We start from the raw sequence: 18,903 nt of genomic DNA on the forward strand, positions 1-18,903 counted from the left end.
GGCGACCTTGACACGTCGTAAAGCCCAGCTTCGCTTTCTAGCCTTTCAGCACCGAGCTTGCTTCACACATTCCTGCTCAAACCCGTGCTCTTCTGCTGCCTCTTGACAGAAGAAGCCGTGGAGGCATCGGCTTGGAGGAAGTTGTGGGGTGCCTGAGATTAGAGTCTATTTTGGAGCCCCACAATCTTCAGGGCTGACCCTTTCGACAACTGAGCCGTTCCCAGGAGTTGCTGCAGAGCCTTGGCCACCGCCGTGTCAGCTGCACTCACGTTCTTGCCCACTCTGCTCAGTGCTGGGAGTAGGAATGTCCCTCTTTGCTCTCTGGGCTGGTTTTCCCCTCCAGTTCTTAGCATGGCACACAAACGGAGTGTCCAACCCATAGTGCCACCTCCACCAGCAGCCGGCTCCAACAGGACTGGTGAAACATTCATTAAGCAGTGCTGCATACACACTGCATGTTGTTCCCTGACACGGCCAAGTTCAGTGCAGAGGCTGAAGTTTTCATTTTTCCCAGATTTTCCCATATATAACTGCAAATTCACTGGAGAAATAAACACACAAATTCCTAGGAGCGAGGGCCGAGAGACCTTTCTATAACTCTGCCTGCGTGATGCACCATTAATGAAATGGGGTCATTGTATACGCTACAGATTTAATAATAATCAAATAGTGATGCTTATTAATGTTCCCTCTCCAGCTACCTCAGCTAATCTATTTAGCATAGATTTTTTTGAGGGCAATTTCCTTTCTAGGCTACTTATTGTGCACGTAAATTACAGTGCATGTGAAAAAAGGCCAAACCTCTTAATTCCAGGGACATGAAATAAAGCCCTTCTGTTAAACATTTTAATTCAGGAAAAAAAAAAAAATAAGTGTGCTAAATTCATCAGCCTGCAACCTAAGGAAACAGGAAGCTGCTTTTATATTAGATGTACTCTATGGGAATTCCTCATCTGGCAAATCTCCAGCAGGGTCTAAATGGAATAAGCTAGAAAACTCAGCAAAAAGCTGGTTTGTGTCTAACACAGCAGGCTGCATTGCCCTTCCGTGTGCTATTGTCCAAGGAGTTATCAAAGCAAGAGCGGAGTGGAAATGCAAAGGCAGTTGGAATGTCTGAGCAGTAATTGTGTTCCCAAAGAACCACTGAATCAGGATGACATATCGGTGGGTTCGGAAATTCATGTCAGATCACTGTGCGCACACTATATTTTGCTTTACATATTTATATCTGCAGAGTGTGAAATTACAGATTCATAGAAAATATGTCTGGGCTTAGCAGGGCTTACAGAGGTCACTAGCCCAGCCTCTGCTGCAGGGCAGTGTCAGTAATGCTGCTCAGTTCTGTGACCCAGCCAACCAGAGCTGCACAGCAGACTAAGTTTTAATTCATAGGAAAGTGGAATGAACCTAGAAAAAATCCACTGGTTCTAGAATTGTTCATATGGATTAACAGCAACAGAGGGAAGTATTTCACTCAAGGTGTGATGAAGGGCCAGGTGCAGTCCTTAAAATAACCAATGTCTCTGTAGTGAGAGAGAAGATCCAGATAAGTATCTCAGAGCCATGCAAACGCTAAAAAATTCCTTCAACAATTCAAAACCTTCAGCTCTAAATCTCATTGAAAACCCCAAACTCTCAGAAAGGAGCCATGCAATACTGTAGATCCCGCTGCCCACAAGCTCTGCAAGGCGTAGCTGTGGCCAAACCATCATTCATACTCGTCTGAGAAGGAAAAGCAGACACGAGCAAGGACTGAGGATAAAGCCCTACGCTCTGAAGTGCTGAGAAGGTTCAGCACCTGCTGCCTTCCAGCAAGCAGTAGCTCTTAAAACGTGCTTACCTCTTTTATTTAATAATATGCACATTTATATATATGAAATCAGTACATTTCTGAAATTATTATGTAAGCACAAAAAAAAGGAAAGCACTTCTGTAGGTACCATCGCTCTCGTGACAAATCGACTACCTGCACAGCTGGCTGTGACAAGCCGTTCCGAAGGTTTTCCTTTAGAGTAGCCAGTATTGTCCTGCATGAAAGAGTTAAGGCTTAGTGTGTTCTCCTGGGTTTTAATGTTTATCTCACTTCCTATGGCAGTAAGGACCTTAGTTCAGCATAGTCAGGTGATGAATCACCAACAAAAAGAAGATTGTGCTTTTCTGTTTGAGTTAATTAACAGAAGTGACCTGAACTCAGCTCCAGAATTTCCCTAAGTTTTCTATTGACAAGGCTGCAGAGGATTTATAGATAAACTTGCACAGATAACCATGAACTCCACAATGAGATCTAAATTAATCTTCCTAAGCTCAAATATCTACTTCTAATGTAGTGTGGCAATAACAGGGACCTTGATAATGTACTTGGTTTTTATTGTTGCTGCCCGTGTTTAGAAGAAAAGTTGAATAAAAGGAGGTTAAAAGGCCATGCTGAGGTCTGGTTCCATGACATCAATACTGAACAAGATTTTCACAAAGATACTGATATTTATTTAAAAAAAAAAAAAAAAATAAAAAGAGAGGAAAAAAGAGCCAGGCATGGCTCGAATATTGTTCTAATTAAGTGAGCTGGAGTTGGGGCCGTTTGTGCCAGTGATAACTTTGGGCTATTGAAGAAGGAAGAAAGCTGCAGAGATGGGGTAACAAATCAATGGATGTTTAGTCATAATAGAAAAGCTGAGTCCAGAAAACTCAGCAGGTCCCTGGTGGCTCAGTCTTTGGGTGAAGTTCTGAGCGCTGGCAAGGAGAAAATCCGCAGTAGTCATGGGAAAACACACCTCTTCATCTGAAGTGCTGGACCACTGGGGCACAGGAGCTGAGCTCAGGCCCTGTTGCCAAAACAAGGGCACTGTTAAAGTCTGTGGAAAAAAAGGAGATTTGAGTGGACAATGTTATATAAGAATGAGACCAATTTCTGCATGCTCAGTGCTCACATTTTGTTGAAATTTGCACATCAAAGCAAAAAGGGCCACTGAATAATTTTAGTGCATCTTTTTTTGGCAAAATCATTTCCATATTCCCCACATTGCGCCTCTGAGCTATCTGAACTGATGCGAAGGTGAAAGCAGAGTAACCTGTTGGCCTTTGTGTGTTTTCAATAATTTTTAGACAACCTCTTTGGCAGTGCTGTTACTAAATCAGGAATAACTGTAACCTGTCAAGTCACACGTATAAGATAAAGAAGGAAGGATTTTCTCAACCATTTGCAAATATTCCTGTCCCTTCGCTGTTTCGGAGCCTTTGTATGGCACGCAGCACTGAGCACTAGTGTTCAGTGTCAGGAAAGAGTGGTCCATAGCAAAAGTAAGCACCGAAAAAAAAAAAAAAAAAGTCCTTTATCACAAACTGTGCAATGTTTAATGCAGGTGTATGGTGCCTGCATTAAAAAAATCGAGGCCCAGCTTTACCGGTCCCGCTCCCTGGCTCGCGTTCGACCGCTCTCCCCAGCGCTCTCCCCAGTGCAGCCCTCGCAAAGCACCGTTTGCAGCTGCAACGTGAGAAATTCTCCCCGCTCATCTCGAGCTCATCTGCACCATCGCACTCAGGGCCTTGTGTCTCCAGTGCTGTGGCAGTACTTAGAGCTCCTCTCCCGTGCTTTGTGCTGTACGAGCACGGAAGAATGAACCTTTTCCCAAAGAAGTTCTTTTGTAAGTGTGATGCAAAGATTCAGCTCCAAAATAGTTTTGAGAGGGGAAAAGTTGTTACCTTAAGGGAGCTGTTCTTGGTGCAAAACTGATAGGTTGGGATAGAGGCTCTGTAGAATTTGCATGTTAGCTTGAAATCTGATGGATGAAAGTTGTTCACGCGCAGCAAAGGAAGTCTGCTACCAGGAGGCAGAAAGAAAGGGCAGCTCCTCTCTGAGAAGAAACTTGTCCTATCTCCAAGTGTCCCAGCGCAGAATGTTTACAAAACGCTCATTAAGGGAAAGGGGATTGCGAGATAGCAACAAATCTGGTGAACAGCTTACGCTACACGAGATAAGAGAGGCAAGGCGACCATGGAAGAGAGCAAGCCATATCCAATTACTGAGACCTGGTTTTGGGGAGGGGGAAGGGGGAGACAGACAGGACGGATCACAAGTTTCAAGACAAGAGCTTCCAAACTTGTCATCTCTCTGTGACATAAGCCGCGTACAACCCAGGGGATAAAACCGCCACTTAGCCCACACGAGAGCTAGAGCTTGTTGAGTGCGGTTGGAGGCTAGAGCGAAGTCATGGATTCTGTAGTCCTCCAGCTGTGGGCTGTCCTCTGTCTCTTGGTTCACCTTGCCGCTTGCAGTCCCATCCTGAGCTTGGAGCACTCTTCCTTGGAGGAAGACGTGCCTCTTTTCGACGAGATTCTCTCCGAGCAGGATGGTGTTGATTTCAACACGCTGCTTCAGAATATGAAAAACGAGTTTTTGAAGACGTTGAACCTCTCTGACATCCCCCTGCACGAAACGGCCAAGGTGGATCCGCCAGAGTACATGCTTGAGCTGTACAACAGGTTTGCCACTGATAGGACATCTATGCCATCCGCAAATATTATTAGGAGCTTCAAAAATGAAGGTAAGATATGTGCATCTCTTGGAGAAGTAAACAGAAATAAGTGTTCTTATAGTCAGTGTGAATTGTATTCAGCAGCATGGAGCACGAACTGCGCCAGGGAAAAACGGTCCTTCCATGAGGATGGTGTGGGAGACAGGCAGCTAACGCTGCTTGCGCCGCTGTTACGCAGATCCCACTTCTTGTGAGGTAGATCCCTTGGTTTTGAGACTGTAAGGTTTTGGGGGAAGATTTTTTTTTCATGTTCGGACAGCACCAAGTATAATTTGGGTGCATCGTTTTCACTAGCTCCGTAATGACACGCATCATTTGAATTGCCTTGCCTGATTGATTTTTCAAATGGATACTTTAAGTAGGATTTGAAATTAAGGTAAGAAATGTTTTTACATGCTGTTCAAAATTTTCCTATTACGATCTTAATCAAATACGGCTTTCTGTTAACAGCCTCTCACTATTGATCCTTGTGGGATTTGTAGCGTTTTCTTCCTTTGGCATCCGAGCATAGTCCAGCAAATAAATAGAAATATGTGAAGCAGAATCTTGGATAACCCTCAGGTTCTACTTTGGAAGACTAGAATATTTCCTATCTAAAAAAAAAAAAAAAATCTCTGAAGAATCCTAAATGTGACCATAGGTAGTTTCCATATATTTCTGCTTCAGCGTTTCCTCCCAGTTCAACGAGCACAAGACAATGTTTCAGTGTCAACACCCACTACTTTGCCAATACCCATTTGTACCAGTACAGGTTTTGTGTTAAAAACATTTTTCAACTAATCGTTTCCAAATACCGATTACTCCACTTGGCAAGTACCAGTGCTTTGGTTCATTTTATCTACTCTGGGGTGCATGCAACTATTCAAACTGCCACGAGGCTTCTCTTACCCTTTGTTAGAGCCATTAATGAAGTAGAGAAGTTGTTATGTTTTTTTCTAACATTTGCAATTTCACAGTGATGAACTGTAAGGAGAGGCTACGCACAAGCCATTCCAGTTTTGTGACGCAGTGAGATGCAAGGAAAGAATCCAAAAGCTCTGTTCTGCTCCGTCCTTCTGCCAGGCCTGGGCACTCTTCACCAGTGACGTGTTTCTGGTTTGAAAAGGCACTACACTGTGGTTTAAATCTGCTTTACATATTGTTTTCTCCAGTGTGGACAAGTTTATTGAAGGATTGTTGGCAAACCAGTTACACCCACTGGTGAACAGTCCCTCATCTGAACAGCTGTGCCTGTCACTGCTCGGCAGCATAAACAAAGACACATGCAGGAATGCGAGTTGTTCTTTTCTCATTTTGCACTCTTCAGAAACAATAAATGGGATAAAAATCACCAAGTACAACGTGCTAAATAATAAAAGACAGTGTGGTTTAGTGACATAAATCTCAAGTCATTACACTGGCAGAACTGGAGTTCTTTCAGGTTTGCAGCATTGCAAATGGTACGGACGGACCTTTTGCCACGTAACGCACGGAGCGGTTTGCAGTTCTGTGCCGTTCTGTGCCCTTCTGTACCCGAGATGCTCAGCGCTTATGTCATCACTGCAGAAGTTCTGCATCAGTTGGGGTAAACTTGGCTCAACTTTCTGTCATTTCAGTACTTCACTCACCTCACCCAAACCAGAACAGTGAGATGTGAAGACAGCTTCAGGAACACCTGCAGTTAGAGGGACTATGCACTTAGTGTTTGTTATGTGTCTTGAAAGTTTGCGTGATTGGGAACCACCCATCTCATCCTAAGGAGATCTTTTGATAGAGAAATTGGTTACTTGTAATGATCAGGACAGGAGAAACAGATCATACCATGGGATTTTTTTGTTCACCTGCCTACTGAAATTGGCAGAAACGGTAGTTTCATGATTATCCATTAAATCTTTTAATAAATTTATTAGTTCTTATAATTATATTAGTCCTTATATAATTATATTATAGAAATATAACCTGCTGCAGGGCTGGAATTAGCTCTTCGTATTAACCCACGGACCGTAACATCTCCATTGTAATTGGCACTGTAATCAGTTCTTAAAACTTGAATAAAGGTCTTAAAGGAAATTTTTATTTTCCTATGGACTCCAGATCCCCCTTCCTGACTCTCCTAAGAGTGTACTCGTAATGGTAGGAGATACTTCACGCTACGGACTTTCTAGCTAAAGAGCAGAGTCACATCTTGACTTAGAAATAAACACTTCTCGTGCCCTGCTAGCGCTCACCCAGCTTCTTACACATGGTGGGGCCTTCCCCTGCCTCCTGGTGAATTACTTGTGCTCATCTTCTGTATGGTTGGGTGGCGTTACACCCTGTTGTTGTAGGTCATCACTGCAGACTTGCTTTAGCATATCAAGATCTAGGAAATCACGAAGATTACTTCCAATATGGAGATTATAGCTAAGCTTGAATAGCATTGTCTTTCAGCTCATGGTCTGCTCCTACCCTGATGCTGTGCAGCACATATCCAGCTCCCACCTTTATCAACTGCCAGGTAGGGAAATGCAAGCAGGATCACCCCTCATTTTTTTTTTATTTATGAACAGATGAAAGTGCAAAATGAAAAAAAAAAAAACAAACTCAGGTGCCTCAAAACCTCAAAACTGAAATTAAGTAGGACAAGTCATGTGCTTAAGTTAACTGATTGCTTAAGTGCACTGGTGGAGCATGGCCAATACTTGCAGCTTTATCAGTGTAGTTCTTCTACAAACATATCAAAATTGGAGAAGTCAGAGATGAAGACAGTAATAGGTTGCAAGGGGTTTGCCTTTGCAGAACTGTTACCCATAGTCCCCATGTCCTAATCTGTCTTCTGAGTTACAAGTAGACAGCTCAGTAATTCAGCAATAAATACACGATCGTTAGCTAAGATTCCTGCATTGTGTGAAGAAATGCATATTGCCTATGTATAAACAAACGATGCAGATAGGACAGACAGCCTGACTGACAAGCAGATATTATGTACTTCTTATATGTTTTATTAACTAAAGCTGCCAAAAGTTCCCAGGCTAAGTACAGCTGCTTGCTCACTTGAAGCCTGTTGAGTCTGTGGCAGGATTTCTGTTGACTGGTGGTTCACACTGGATGTCCACCACCTGCTCTTCCTAACCAGGAGCCTTTGCGTCTTCTGAAGCAACTTCTCCTCCCTTAGTGCTTGGCCCTTTCAGTTTCTGAGGGATGTTTCAGCAGAAGGGAATACTTGCTAGCACAAAAACTCTAAGCAGACACAGGTACAGCCTGCTGTTCTTGCATATGCACCTTATATGTTGTCCGTGCCATGTTCACTCCAGTGCCGTATCCGTCTTCCTGTCCTCTCCTACACTAAGGAAATTTTTCCCTCATTTCTTAAACAGTTGCTGTGCAGCAAGCTAGAAGTGGTTTCATTTCAGTATTAGGCAACACATTTTTAACATGTAATCCTTCCAGGTGACAAGGAAGTCCCTGGAAGGCATGGGGATAGAAGGAGAACCTATAAATCCAGGTTTATGGTCTTTATCGTGTCTGAGATCTTGCTCTCCATAGACATCTAAAATACAGTTGATCTTTTCCACAAGTACAGTTTTGGGAAGTGGTGAAAAAACACTCTCCTGGAACTGTTCAACTGAAACCAAGCAATGCAAAACATGTCAGATGAACTTCAGTGCATGTGTTGCTGGATGTATTGACTCTTCTAAAATATTTGATCTTTGTCATTTCCAGACTTGGCTTCCCACCCTATTGGTGTCACAGGAATTCGGAAATACCCTCTTCTGTTCAATGTTTCCATCCCTCACCATGAAGAAATCACCATGGCAGAGCTGAGGCTCTACACCTTGGTGGAGCGGGACCAAATGCTCTACGATGGGCTTGACCGGAAGGTCACTATTTTTGAAGTGCTGGAAAATGACCATATGGGGGTAGGAGAAGAGAGAAAGACAATGGCACTGGCATCCAGGCAGATCTACGGCACGAGCAGCGAGTGGGAGAGCTTCGAGGTCACCGAAGCCATCAGGCGTTGGCGAAGGGCAGGGCTGACCACGCACCGGCTGGAAGTTCATATAGAGAGCAGGGAAGGGGAGGAGCAGAATGGAGAGGGGAAACTCGATATTGACATCAACTCTGAGGCTAAGCACGTGCCCCTGTTGATTGTGTTCTCTGATGACCAAAGCAATGACAAAAAAGAGGAGAAGCAAGAGCTGAACGAAATGATAGACCATGAGCAGCTCCTGGACTTGGAGCAGCTGGAGGTCGGCAATTTCCACGGCCAGCCCGGTGAGGAGGCGCTGCTCCAGATGCGCTCCAACATCATTTACGACTCTACTGCCCGAATCCGGAGGAATGCAAAAGGCAACTACTGCAAAAAGACTCCACTCTACATAGATTTCAAGGAGATTGGCTGGGATTCCTGGATCATCGCCCCGGCGGGATATGAAGCTTATGAGTGTCACGGAGTGTGCGCCTACCCCTTAACAGAGCATGTCACACCAACGAAACACGCCATTGTCCAGACTTTGGTTCACCTGAAGAATCCCCAGAAAGCCTCCAAGGCCTGCTGTGTGCCCACCAAACTCGATCCCATCTCTATTCTCTACTTAGATGCAGGGGTGGTCACCTACAAGTTCAAATACGAAGGCATGGTGGTATCAGAGTGCGGCTGCAGATAGTAGCAGGGAATGCATGCACAGGGGCGTGCACAGGGGAGGTATTTAATGATTCAGTCTGTAAATTTGTACATTTGGGATTTCCTATTTAATAAGGTTATTTAATGAGGCATGTACAGATAATTGTATGTTTCCTGTTACGGGGAATGGGCAAGTCGTACGACTGTAGGGAATGTATATTTTGTTCCATTGCTTGCTTCTTGCTGTTCTTCGCTGCCCAAATTATGACCGAGTCTCTTCATATCAGGGCGTAGAGCAGATCACTGGATTATTTGGGAGGACTCTGTGCCAAAGGGGCACATTCAAATCCACAGAAATAAAGACGTATTTTTGTACTTTATAAATGTTGATTGGCATCTATAGGGATTTCCAGAGCTATTAAAGATAGATGAACTATGGGAAATACACACCTGGATTGTTTAGTTTTGTGTAAAATCTTTATAAAGATCTTTACATGCTCAGATTTTTTCTTTTTTTTTTGAAAATTTATCTCTGTAGATCTCAAGTCCTGGTAATTCTCAAGCTCCTAAATCACTAAGGCACAACAAGGTGTTAGACTTTTTGCCTTTTTTCTTAATCCTTTCTTTAATCTTTCCCTGTCTCAGTTAAAGGTGACTGGCAGGGATGATTTGGCACCTGGAGCAGAAGGGAACCATTCCCTTCCCTGTCTCTCTTAGCAAAGCCATGGGCCCAGGAGCAATGCCAGGCTTGTGCCGTGTTCTGACGTGCAACGGCAAGAAATCCCCCTGTGCCTGTTTCTTACGAAAGCGCCCTGTGCCAAGCAGCGCTGGCTCGCTCGCGCTAGCCACGTGCTGCCTCTCTAGGGCCAGAGCTTTGGGTGGCAGAAGTAAGTGTCCCTTATTTCTAAGTCCCCCCACCCACTCCTGCAAATTCCGTACAACCCCGCTGCGTAATCCAACTGAGATGGGCAAGTGGTGCTATTGGATTTAGTCTGCCGAGAGCCAGGCGGAAAAGGAAACCCCTTCAGGCCAGCTACATGGGGAGGATCTTTCCTTTCTGCATGTGCTGAAGTTGTCAATTCATAAAGATATTGCCCCCCCCCGAACTTAAACTATATATGATGGAGTCACATGCCATGTTTCCACCACTCTTCTGCAACAAATCGTGGCGATAAGGAGGTGTCGGAGCTGAGAAACAATCGACCCGTCACTTTATTTATACTAAGCTGCAAATTTGTCAGATTCTTGGGAAAGTGTAAGTGACGTTGACTCTCTTAGCCTGTACCAGAGCCTACTGTCCTGTCCCTGCGCCTGTTTTACACTTTTAAGGGAAAGTTATCTTCCCTGGAAGTGATAAGGGTCTTTGAAAGAATCACTCTAACACTTCACAGGAATGAACACGAAAGACGTTATTGTGCACCAGCTACAGCCAGTTGCACCTATTTTCACACATACTCTTCTGTGCTTCCCAATAATTTATTGACCTATTTATTGACTGCCTGCCTTTGTAAAATAATGTAGAATACAGAATGTTTTATTTTTGTGCTTGTGTGTAATCCCACTTGGATAAAACCTTGTACCGATCCTGTTTCACACGGAATCTCTCCGTTGAGTCGTGCTGCACAGAGATGAGGTTGCTGATTTTTTTCCTGCCCTAGATGTTTGGAAATACCACACACCACAGTTATCTCCCTTGCTTACAGAACTGGTCACTCGCTGCGACGATTTAAACAGCATTCCGGAGCACGTACGGTCTCGTCTAACGCATAACTGCTCCCACAGGGGTGGCATTGCTGGAAGTGGTCAGCTGTCCAGTTTGCTGTGGAGCTGTCCAGTTTGCAGCCTCCACTCGTGCTCCGTGTTCCCACGGCCAGGGGGCTGTGCCACGGGACCGTGCTGCTTTATGCTGCAGATCTGGCAGACCTTTCCCCCCAGCTCTGCTGCAATCTTAGTCCGTGGTTAACGGCACGTTAGGAGAATTCCTGAGAGGTGTGATATTTCGCTCTGCTGACATGAGCTGCAGCAGCCAACGGTTGAAGTGTGACCGCACAGATCCTTTCGAAACTATCCACGATTCTTATGAAGCCATTTGCCAAGACAAACCATTCACCTTGTTAGGAGTGATAATCCAGCATCAGGGAGATAATCCGACATTTGCTTTTATCATCTCTTTTCTGCGACCGTTCCCGTGGCAGCGATCTGCCCGGCGTGCTTTTTGCACCGCTGTCCTTTACCGAACAGCAGCAACACTTCTGAGCAGCATGTAGGAGGACTTGGGCCTTAAAAATAATAAGTAACCCACTGTGATCACCCATAATCAGTACAAATTTTCAAGTGACCACATAGTAGAGCAGAGTGGCTGCCTTGGCACTCTCTTATTGCCAGAGGTTGGTTGTAACGGAGCAGATAGTAGACGGTGTGTTATGGTACGACGCGAACGTGGGTGGGCGTGTAATTTTATCACTTCGTAAACCTGCATGTGTGAATTTTTACAAGATCAGTAAAAACATCGAGGATAGCTTTTTAGAATTAGAGGCCAGACAGACTTTTGATAATAGTGGCTTTTCTTTATAAAGAAACGATGACTGCACTGCTGATTGAAGAGGATTTCAGCCAGAGTTTGTGGTGAAAAACCGCAAAGCATGAGATGTAACCTATTGTGCTAATTTGGCAGAAAACTGAGCATCTCTTGAATCCTTCAGCTGCACCTGTGCTGTTCATGACTTAAGATTAGAACTATTGAGAACAGTATTTCACTTATTAATGTGTGTCTGTTTGGATTGCATGCCTGCTTTATGAGCAAAACCTCACGTTATTTTTACCTTACCTTTGAATATAATTGTGCAAAGACATTTGCTGGGTGTTCGTGCACTTAGACGGCAGAGATCAGGCGAAATAGCACCCAAAAAAACCAAGGCAGTTATTTTATAGATTTCCCTAAGTAGCAAATTAAGGTTGTTTCTGCAAACTCAGAAGTGCTTGGCTTTAAATACCCCTGCCCACATTGACACCACACTCACAAATACTACGGTGAGTGCACGACAAGAGCCAGTGCTACCAAGCTGTAAGTGCTGGTAATGTCAGCGACAAGTCCCTGAAAAAATACTCCACTGCATGTTTTCATTTTCTGTGTTTCTTTACTCCTTCCTTGCATCCATCCACATTAGTACTGTGACTTCTTCTGTTTCTAAAAGAATTTATTTTTCACATTAAACAGTAGTGTGCATTGATTTTCCTTTCATTTCTGATCTATTTTATATCAACACGCTAGCAGATGCTTGACTTAAAGCTTTAAAGTGCAAACCAATTTTAGAAAGATTTGGAAAAATACAGCTGCACTATGGAAATATCTGTCTTTCCATCCATCCATCCATCCACCCATCCATCCGTCCATCCATCCATCCACCCATCCATCCGTCCATCCATCCATCCACCCATCCATCTCTGAGTTATTGCATGCAACCAAAAGAGGCAGCAACGCTGTCTCACTGAAATCATCAATATCAGTTGGATTTTAGCTTTCATCTATTTTTAACTGAGTATGTGTAAGAAAGCGTGAGCAGATGTGAAGCTCCTTTTTTGCTGGATGCTGTATGAAATGCCAGGCAGTGCTTGCAGCCTAAATAGCCAGGACAGGCAAAGGGGTGGGAGAAGAAACAAACGATACAAAGAGAGGAAGAGCCTGGATAACATACCAGCGAGGGAGCAGAGGGAAGAGCTTTGGTCTTGGGTTGCTGCTCTTAAATCAACACAAATGATGCCTCCAGAAGAGCATGAACCTCAAGACATCTTACTCATTTCTTGGCCTTTGAATAAATCATGACAGCTGTGTCTCCTGTGCAAACACTCAGCACTAATGCCAGATTTCAGAAAGCACTTGGAAGTTTGAGGTTACCTTAAGTGATCCATATCTCTCAGCTCTCTGCATGTGGACTAAAATTCCTCCAACAGATTTCTCCCCAAAGCTTCCTTGCATTATCCCTTTCTTGGGTGTGATCCCTGGGGTCCGGGCTCACTCTCCAGTGCCCTGCATAGCTGATTGAAGATACAGACTCCTGGCTTTTTCAGCATTAAAGCTTGATAGCTCAGCGTGGCTTTTTCTGCCACCGCTGCCCCAGCCCTGCCAGCCCCCTTGCTCCGGGTGGACCAGCTGTTTGGGGCAGTTTGTGGGGCCTGGGGAGAAGGGGCAGAGCCCCACGCTGGTCTGGCAGGAAAGCAGGGCACCCCCTCTCCCTTTTTTAAGGAGAAAAAAAAAAAGAAAGAGAGGAAGATTTCCTGGCACTTGAACATCTGCTTCAAGCATTTGAAAAATTACAGCCCAGTGTTAATTTAAACTTCCTTATAACCCAGTTCAACATTTGGAGTGCAAACACTGTTAATAGGATGGGAACCGGGGTGGTGGTGCTTTGCTTACTATATTGGGAAACAAAGCCAGAACAAAACTAGCCTGAGATAGAGTTTTTGTTTATACTGCTCACCCATCTGTCTTCATTAATGCACTATTTACAGGAAAAGTTTAAAAATTAGCTTCTGCTCCTTCTTCAATTGCAACAGCAACAAATAAAGGCTGAATGGTTCATTTGACCTCAACTAAAAATGGAAATTCTTATCAGCACCCTTTGGAAGAAGGGGTTTTTTATATGGAGTGTATTATTGTTGAATATTAGTGCTGGGACTAAGCATTTTGGCCAGAGCTGTGTATTTCTAGCACAAGCAAGGTTGGGAGTGAAGAGCAGTCAGGGAGGTGTCTGCCGCAGAAAGCAGAAACCAGCTGCACGATGTGACCCATGTCTTACTCTAAACCCCTGCTTTGAAGCCTCACGGAGAAATAATGTGGTTTTTCTCCTGTATTTACCCACACAGGGCAGCAGGGTGTGATTTCCCTGGATGTGAAAAGGGACATACTTGAGGCTAAGCCTGGACATGGCATAGAAATCCCCCAAGCTGTGTCTGGCACTGACACTGGGTGAGGAGAGGCGGTGCAGGGTGATACCCCTTCCTCTTACCTGCAAGGAAAGGGACAACACACGTGCATTTGATCTTCCAGAGTTTAGACACCAAAATGAGAACAGACGAAAGTCACCCCAAACGTGTCTACCCTGAACGTCCTCCAGTCAAAATGAGGCAGGTTTGTGACAAGCTGGTATTGAGCTGGTTTAGCTGGCAGTGAAAAGCAGCCGGGTCTGGTGACACATTTAGTTGGCACAGCTGAAACCCAAAGAGGACCAGAGTTTATGGCCCGGCACCCCTGGCCATTTCCTACTGAAAACACACTGTCAGACCTACTGCTGTGAAAATGAACTTCTTTAAAATCATCTTCTCAGTAAGAAGAAAAAGCCAAGTTTTTCACTACAAGCCCACTGAAATAGACACATCTATTAAAAACACCCAACCAAACTCTCTTTCTATAAACCACAAAGCCAGTCATTTCAAACGGGCAGGCAGGTTTATCAGAGTCACCATTTCGTTTGCACGGCGCGCTAAAGGGAAGGCTTCCCAGTGACCTCAGAACTCTGGGCACATTTAGGGGACACATCTGGCTGCTAGGCATCTTGCCTCACCCCCCTTCACACCTTCATCCCTGCCTTGCTCTCCTTCATCCCTCTATCACTCTCCATCCTCTTCCTCTCAGGCAAGACAGGCTTTTTGTCAGGCCACGTCTCCTCGAGCTGTTCCCTGGGGAGCGGGACTCGAGGCACGTAGCGCGTTTTCCCCTCTTGCAGAGGAGCAGCTTGCTGGGGAAATGCAAGGCTGTTGAAAGCAGTAGGAGCAGCAGTTGGAATTGCTGCTTCTTTTCCCAGATAAAAGTGGAGGGAAAAGTCCACGTTTTGATACCCTTGTCAAGAAGATGAATGGTGGAAGGGGATCCAGCTCTCCCTGCTGGGGTCTCGGTGACATGTGCAGCAACTGAGCACGTTTGCTTTCAGATGCAGGCTAGTGAATGCCAAATTACTCTCCTGCCTCTCAAGGAGTGACTTCAGACGTCAATAAAAGCAGAATCTGAGCTAACCATCTTTGCTCCCAACCCCATCCCACCACACAGTACTGCTGGCAAAACTTGTGGGGTTATGGCTGCGTTATCCCAGCGAACTGAGTTCCTTTTCAGAGCAGATAATGCCAGAAGATATCGGAGTGTTGCTAACATACACACTGCTATACATCCAGCTCGGGGCGATGGAACTCACGTTGGCAATGGGAAGATTGCTTACTGGTTTTGTGCTGTTGGATACGTGCCCAATGGGATCCTGTTCACAAGGCAAATTGATCAACCTCCTGCTCAGCATTTCAAGGGCTCAGCGGGACCTTTGATTGCGTTTTTGAAGTAAACAAAGGAAATATGAGGGATAAAAGCAATCAACACGGCGGCAATAAAGGAAATGATATGAGAGGAATGGATTTCCGTGACATAGAGCAATGCTTCCTGAAAAGAGGGTGGCTTTTTTTCCAGCTCCAAACACTACATTTTCTGTGGTGGCCCGAGATATGGCCAACAAAGACAATTCACTGTATTTTATTTGAAATGGGCAGCTGCGGTACCATTAATTCATTATTAGCGTAACTATATTTCACAGAAGTTGCTGCCTGCCGTGTCTGCAGTGACTTTATGATGAGGGGATGCTCACTAGATGAGCTCCCCAAACAATGTCCTTCAGCTCCGTGTGGCTGAGGCTATCCAGGATGTGAGTTTCAGATGGTGTTGAAAAGATACGTGTCGAGTTAAGTGAGAAGGTTTAAATACAGGGTGGTCTCTGAAATCAAGTACAGTAGCTAACTAGCAACAGCGCCTAAACAACAGTCCAACCTTCCATAGCTCTTGGGTTTATGTTGGCTTTGCTGTAGCAACTCCTTATCCTTCCAGAGATTAGAGCATTTCAGATCAGTTGTTGTGAGATTTGGTGGAATCCATTTCCTGAGCTGTCACCGCTGGCTAACCGGGCAAAGTCGAAAGGCAAAGCTTTGAGAGAGTGTGAAAGCAAAACCCATCGTCCTACAAGACTGAACGTGCTCTGTTTGCTTTTATCGTTACCAGATTTTAGATGCCAAGCTCAGGATGCTGACACAGAGAAGCCTACAGCCTGAAACATAAGCCAGCTGAACTGTAAGCAGAGCAAACATCTTTCTGTAGGAAAAAGGAGCCCTTTTACCATTTTTACAAATACTGGAAGCTGGCATAACTGTTCACCAGCTATTGCTTGCTGTGATTTCATAGATTTCATAGATTCATAGATTTCTAGGTTGGAAAAGACCTTAGAGATCATTCAGTCCAACCGTCCCTAATCCTCATTAAACCATATCCCTAAGCAGTTCATCCACCCTTTTCTTAAACACATCCAGGGATGGGGACTCAACCACCTCCCTGGGCAGCCTATTCCAGTGGCTGACAACCCTTTCAGAGAAGAAATACTTCCTAACATCCAACCTGAACCTCCCCTGACTAAGCTTATACCCATTTCCTCTTGTCCTATCACCCATCACTAATGTAAAGAGCCCTTCCCCCACCTCCCCACCATCCCTTCTCAAGTACTTGTAGGCTGTGCTTGCTCTTCACCAGGTCTGCGCTATGAAATCCCAGCTGAATTCCCCCATGGGCTAAAATGAGAGTGGGGATCCATGGGAAACTGAGACCCGCACAGTTCGGAGACTAATGGGTGGAACCAGCTGTTGAAACAGTTTAAGTGATTGGATCTTGGCTTGCAGCAGTTGGTGGCTGCTGGGAGAGACACAAAATAGTGTGACATCAGGCAAATATAACCTGCTATCCAAATTTCACTTTTAGCTTTGTACCAGTTTTGAAGTCGCTCTTGCAGGGAAGGCAGGGCCAAACTCAACCACAGCTGCTTTCCTTGCCGAACTCCCTCCTTTTCCCTTCAGATTTCTCCAGCTCACATCATTTCTCGTTCCTTTGCACTCCTCTGCCAATCAGCGACTTACACCAGCTGCAAACTTGGCCCAATAATATTGATGGCTTCCTCTGCCCGCCCCAATTAGCGCGTTAGAGATAAGCGGCGTGCCCCGCGCGGCGAGGAATGGCAGCGGGAGCCAGCCACGCTTCGTGGGGCTGCCACGTGCCTTCCTCCCTGACCCTGTTCAGGGCACTGCATGCAACGCTAACGAGCTCCAGGACAGGCAAACAATTTAGACAAGGGCTTCAGCGAGCTCCCCAGCTTGCATTAACCCCTGCACTTACTGCAAGAGAAAGGAGTAACTTCTAAGACAAGCTGTTGGCTGCACCGGACCCTGCTGCGTTGGCATGCACACCCCAGCGCAGCAGCTTTCGGAGGGCTGGGTAGCCCCTGGGGAACCATGGTACCTCTGTGAACAAATGAACTGCACCTCCATGTCCACTCTCAGCTGTTCTACTATCCATAACCATCCCGCTTTTACGTCATTCTCTCATTCTTGCGTCATTGTTCTCAGGGAAGAAACCAGCGTCGTCACCGCTGACACCAATGTTGTCAACACTTCTGGCCTAAAACCTCTGGCCTAAAGTTAATAAAAGGAAGGGTTATCTGGCAAGCCCGGCAATCTAGTTATTATCACAAATATTTATAGTGGGGATCAGGATCCAGGACTCCCAAGTCTTTGTCTGGCTCTGCTTCGGATGTGCTCTGTGAACATTTTCAAAGGCTTCATTACTTTTGTGTTGAGTTTTGGCTTGACTTCCATCAGGACAGAGACCTAATTAGCTTGGCTCGAATGGTGAGTGCTGAGCACTCTGCTGCAAGCTCCTTTGCCTTGACTGGCCAAGGCACTGCAACTGCACTGGTGCAATCTCACCTTCATGGGCAATGGGCTCCTCGCTTGCTGGTATTGAAGCTAAAAGAGGATGGGGAGGTAAGACATGGGGCAGATCAAGCAAAAAGCAGTCTAACCATCTGAGCCCTACACCAGTGTCCTAAAGAGATGCTATAGATGCGAGCTCCGTCTCCAAGTTGTGATAGGATACCAGGATGCTTCACCCCTGCTGGTGTTCCTGTACGTGATTTCTGAGCAGACTCACAAAATGGAAGAAGGACTCTGCCACAATTTTATTTTTAAAAGCCATCCTGCTTGCTGTTATCAGTGAGGCTTTGCATTTGAGTGAGCAGAAGCAGGTCAGAGTGGATGACAGCAATTTAATCTGCTGTTGCTTTTCCATAACTTCTTGTGCTATCCTTGACCCTAAGCCAACGCCTTTCCACTGCCAGCTAGGGGAAAGATCCGGTCTTATGGAGCTAATGAGTTTCTAAACATGTATCCCAAGTCTTCTGCAAACTGTAAATGTGGTTTATCCCCATTTCAGACTTCTTTACACAGCATTCTTTACACTGGATAGGAAGAAGGTAGTGAGGGAGCAGGATGTTCCCACTCCCCCAGTGGAAACATCCCTTCCCGGGGTGTTTCTAGTGGACATTTGACCTCTCACTCTTCGGCGCTGCCTGTAGCTGTTGTGTTGCGAACAACTGTCCTTGGGGTGCTTGGCTGACTTCCTGACTCCTTTTGGATTGGCATTTCCATAGAGATCAGCACTCGAAATGAGCACTGGATTTTTAGCAGCGTCAGAAAGGTGGATGCACGCAAAAGGAACACTTGGCAGCCTTAGAAAATCCATCCTCTGAGCCCCAGGAAAGGACACACAGGACAAAGGTGTCACTGAAAGGACTCAAAACCTGCCCTGTCCCTAGGGATGGAGAGTGGACCTCACCCAGAGCATGCGGAGGGCAAGGGGAGCCTCTCCGGCTGGCTGGCAGCCTGCGCTGGCCCTTATCGGGGAGCCAAGGGAAGAAACAGGGCAACGCTGCCGGGGAA

At 45.5% G+C, this 18,903-nt stretch overlaps 1 protein-coding gene across 1 annotated transcript; it reads left to right on the forward strand.

Annotated features, from left to right (window-relative positions):
* Window positions 1-4,207: 4,207 nt before the first annotated feature.
* BMP10 (bone morphogenetic protein 10) lies at window positions 4,208-9,157 on the forward strand. Its single transcript, XM_009984231.2, has 2 exons — window positions 4,208-4,541; window positions 8,214-9,157. Exons 1-2 carry the CDS (start codon window positions 4,208-4,210, stop codon window positions 9,155-9,157), a joined length of 1,278 nt encoding a protein of 425 aa, XP_009982533.1.
* The last annotated feature ends 9,746 nt before the right edge of the window (window positions 9,158-18,903 follow it).

This window comes from Tauraco erythrolophus, chromosome 29, assembly GCF_009769465.1.
Source record: "Tauraco erythrolophus isolate bTauEry1 chromosome 29, bTauEry1.pri, whole genome shotgun sequence".
NCBI classification, from domain to species: Eukaryota; Metazoa; Chordata; class Aves; order Musophagiformes; family Musophagidae; genus Tauraco; species Tauraco erythrolophus.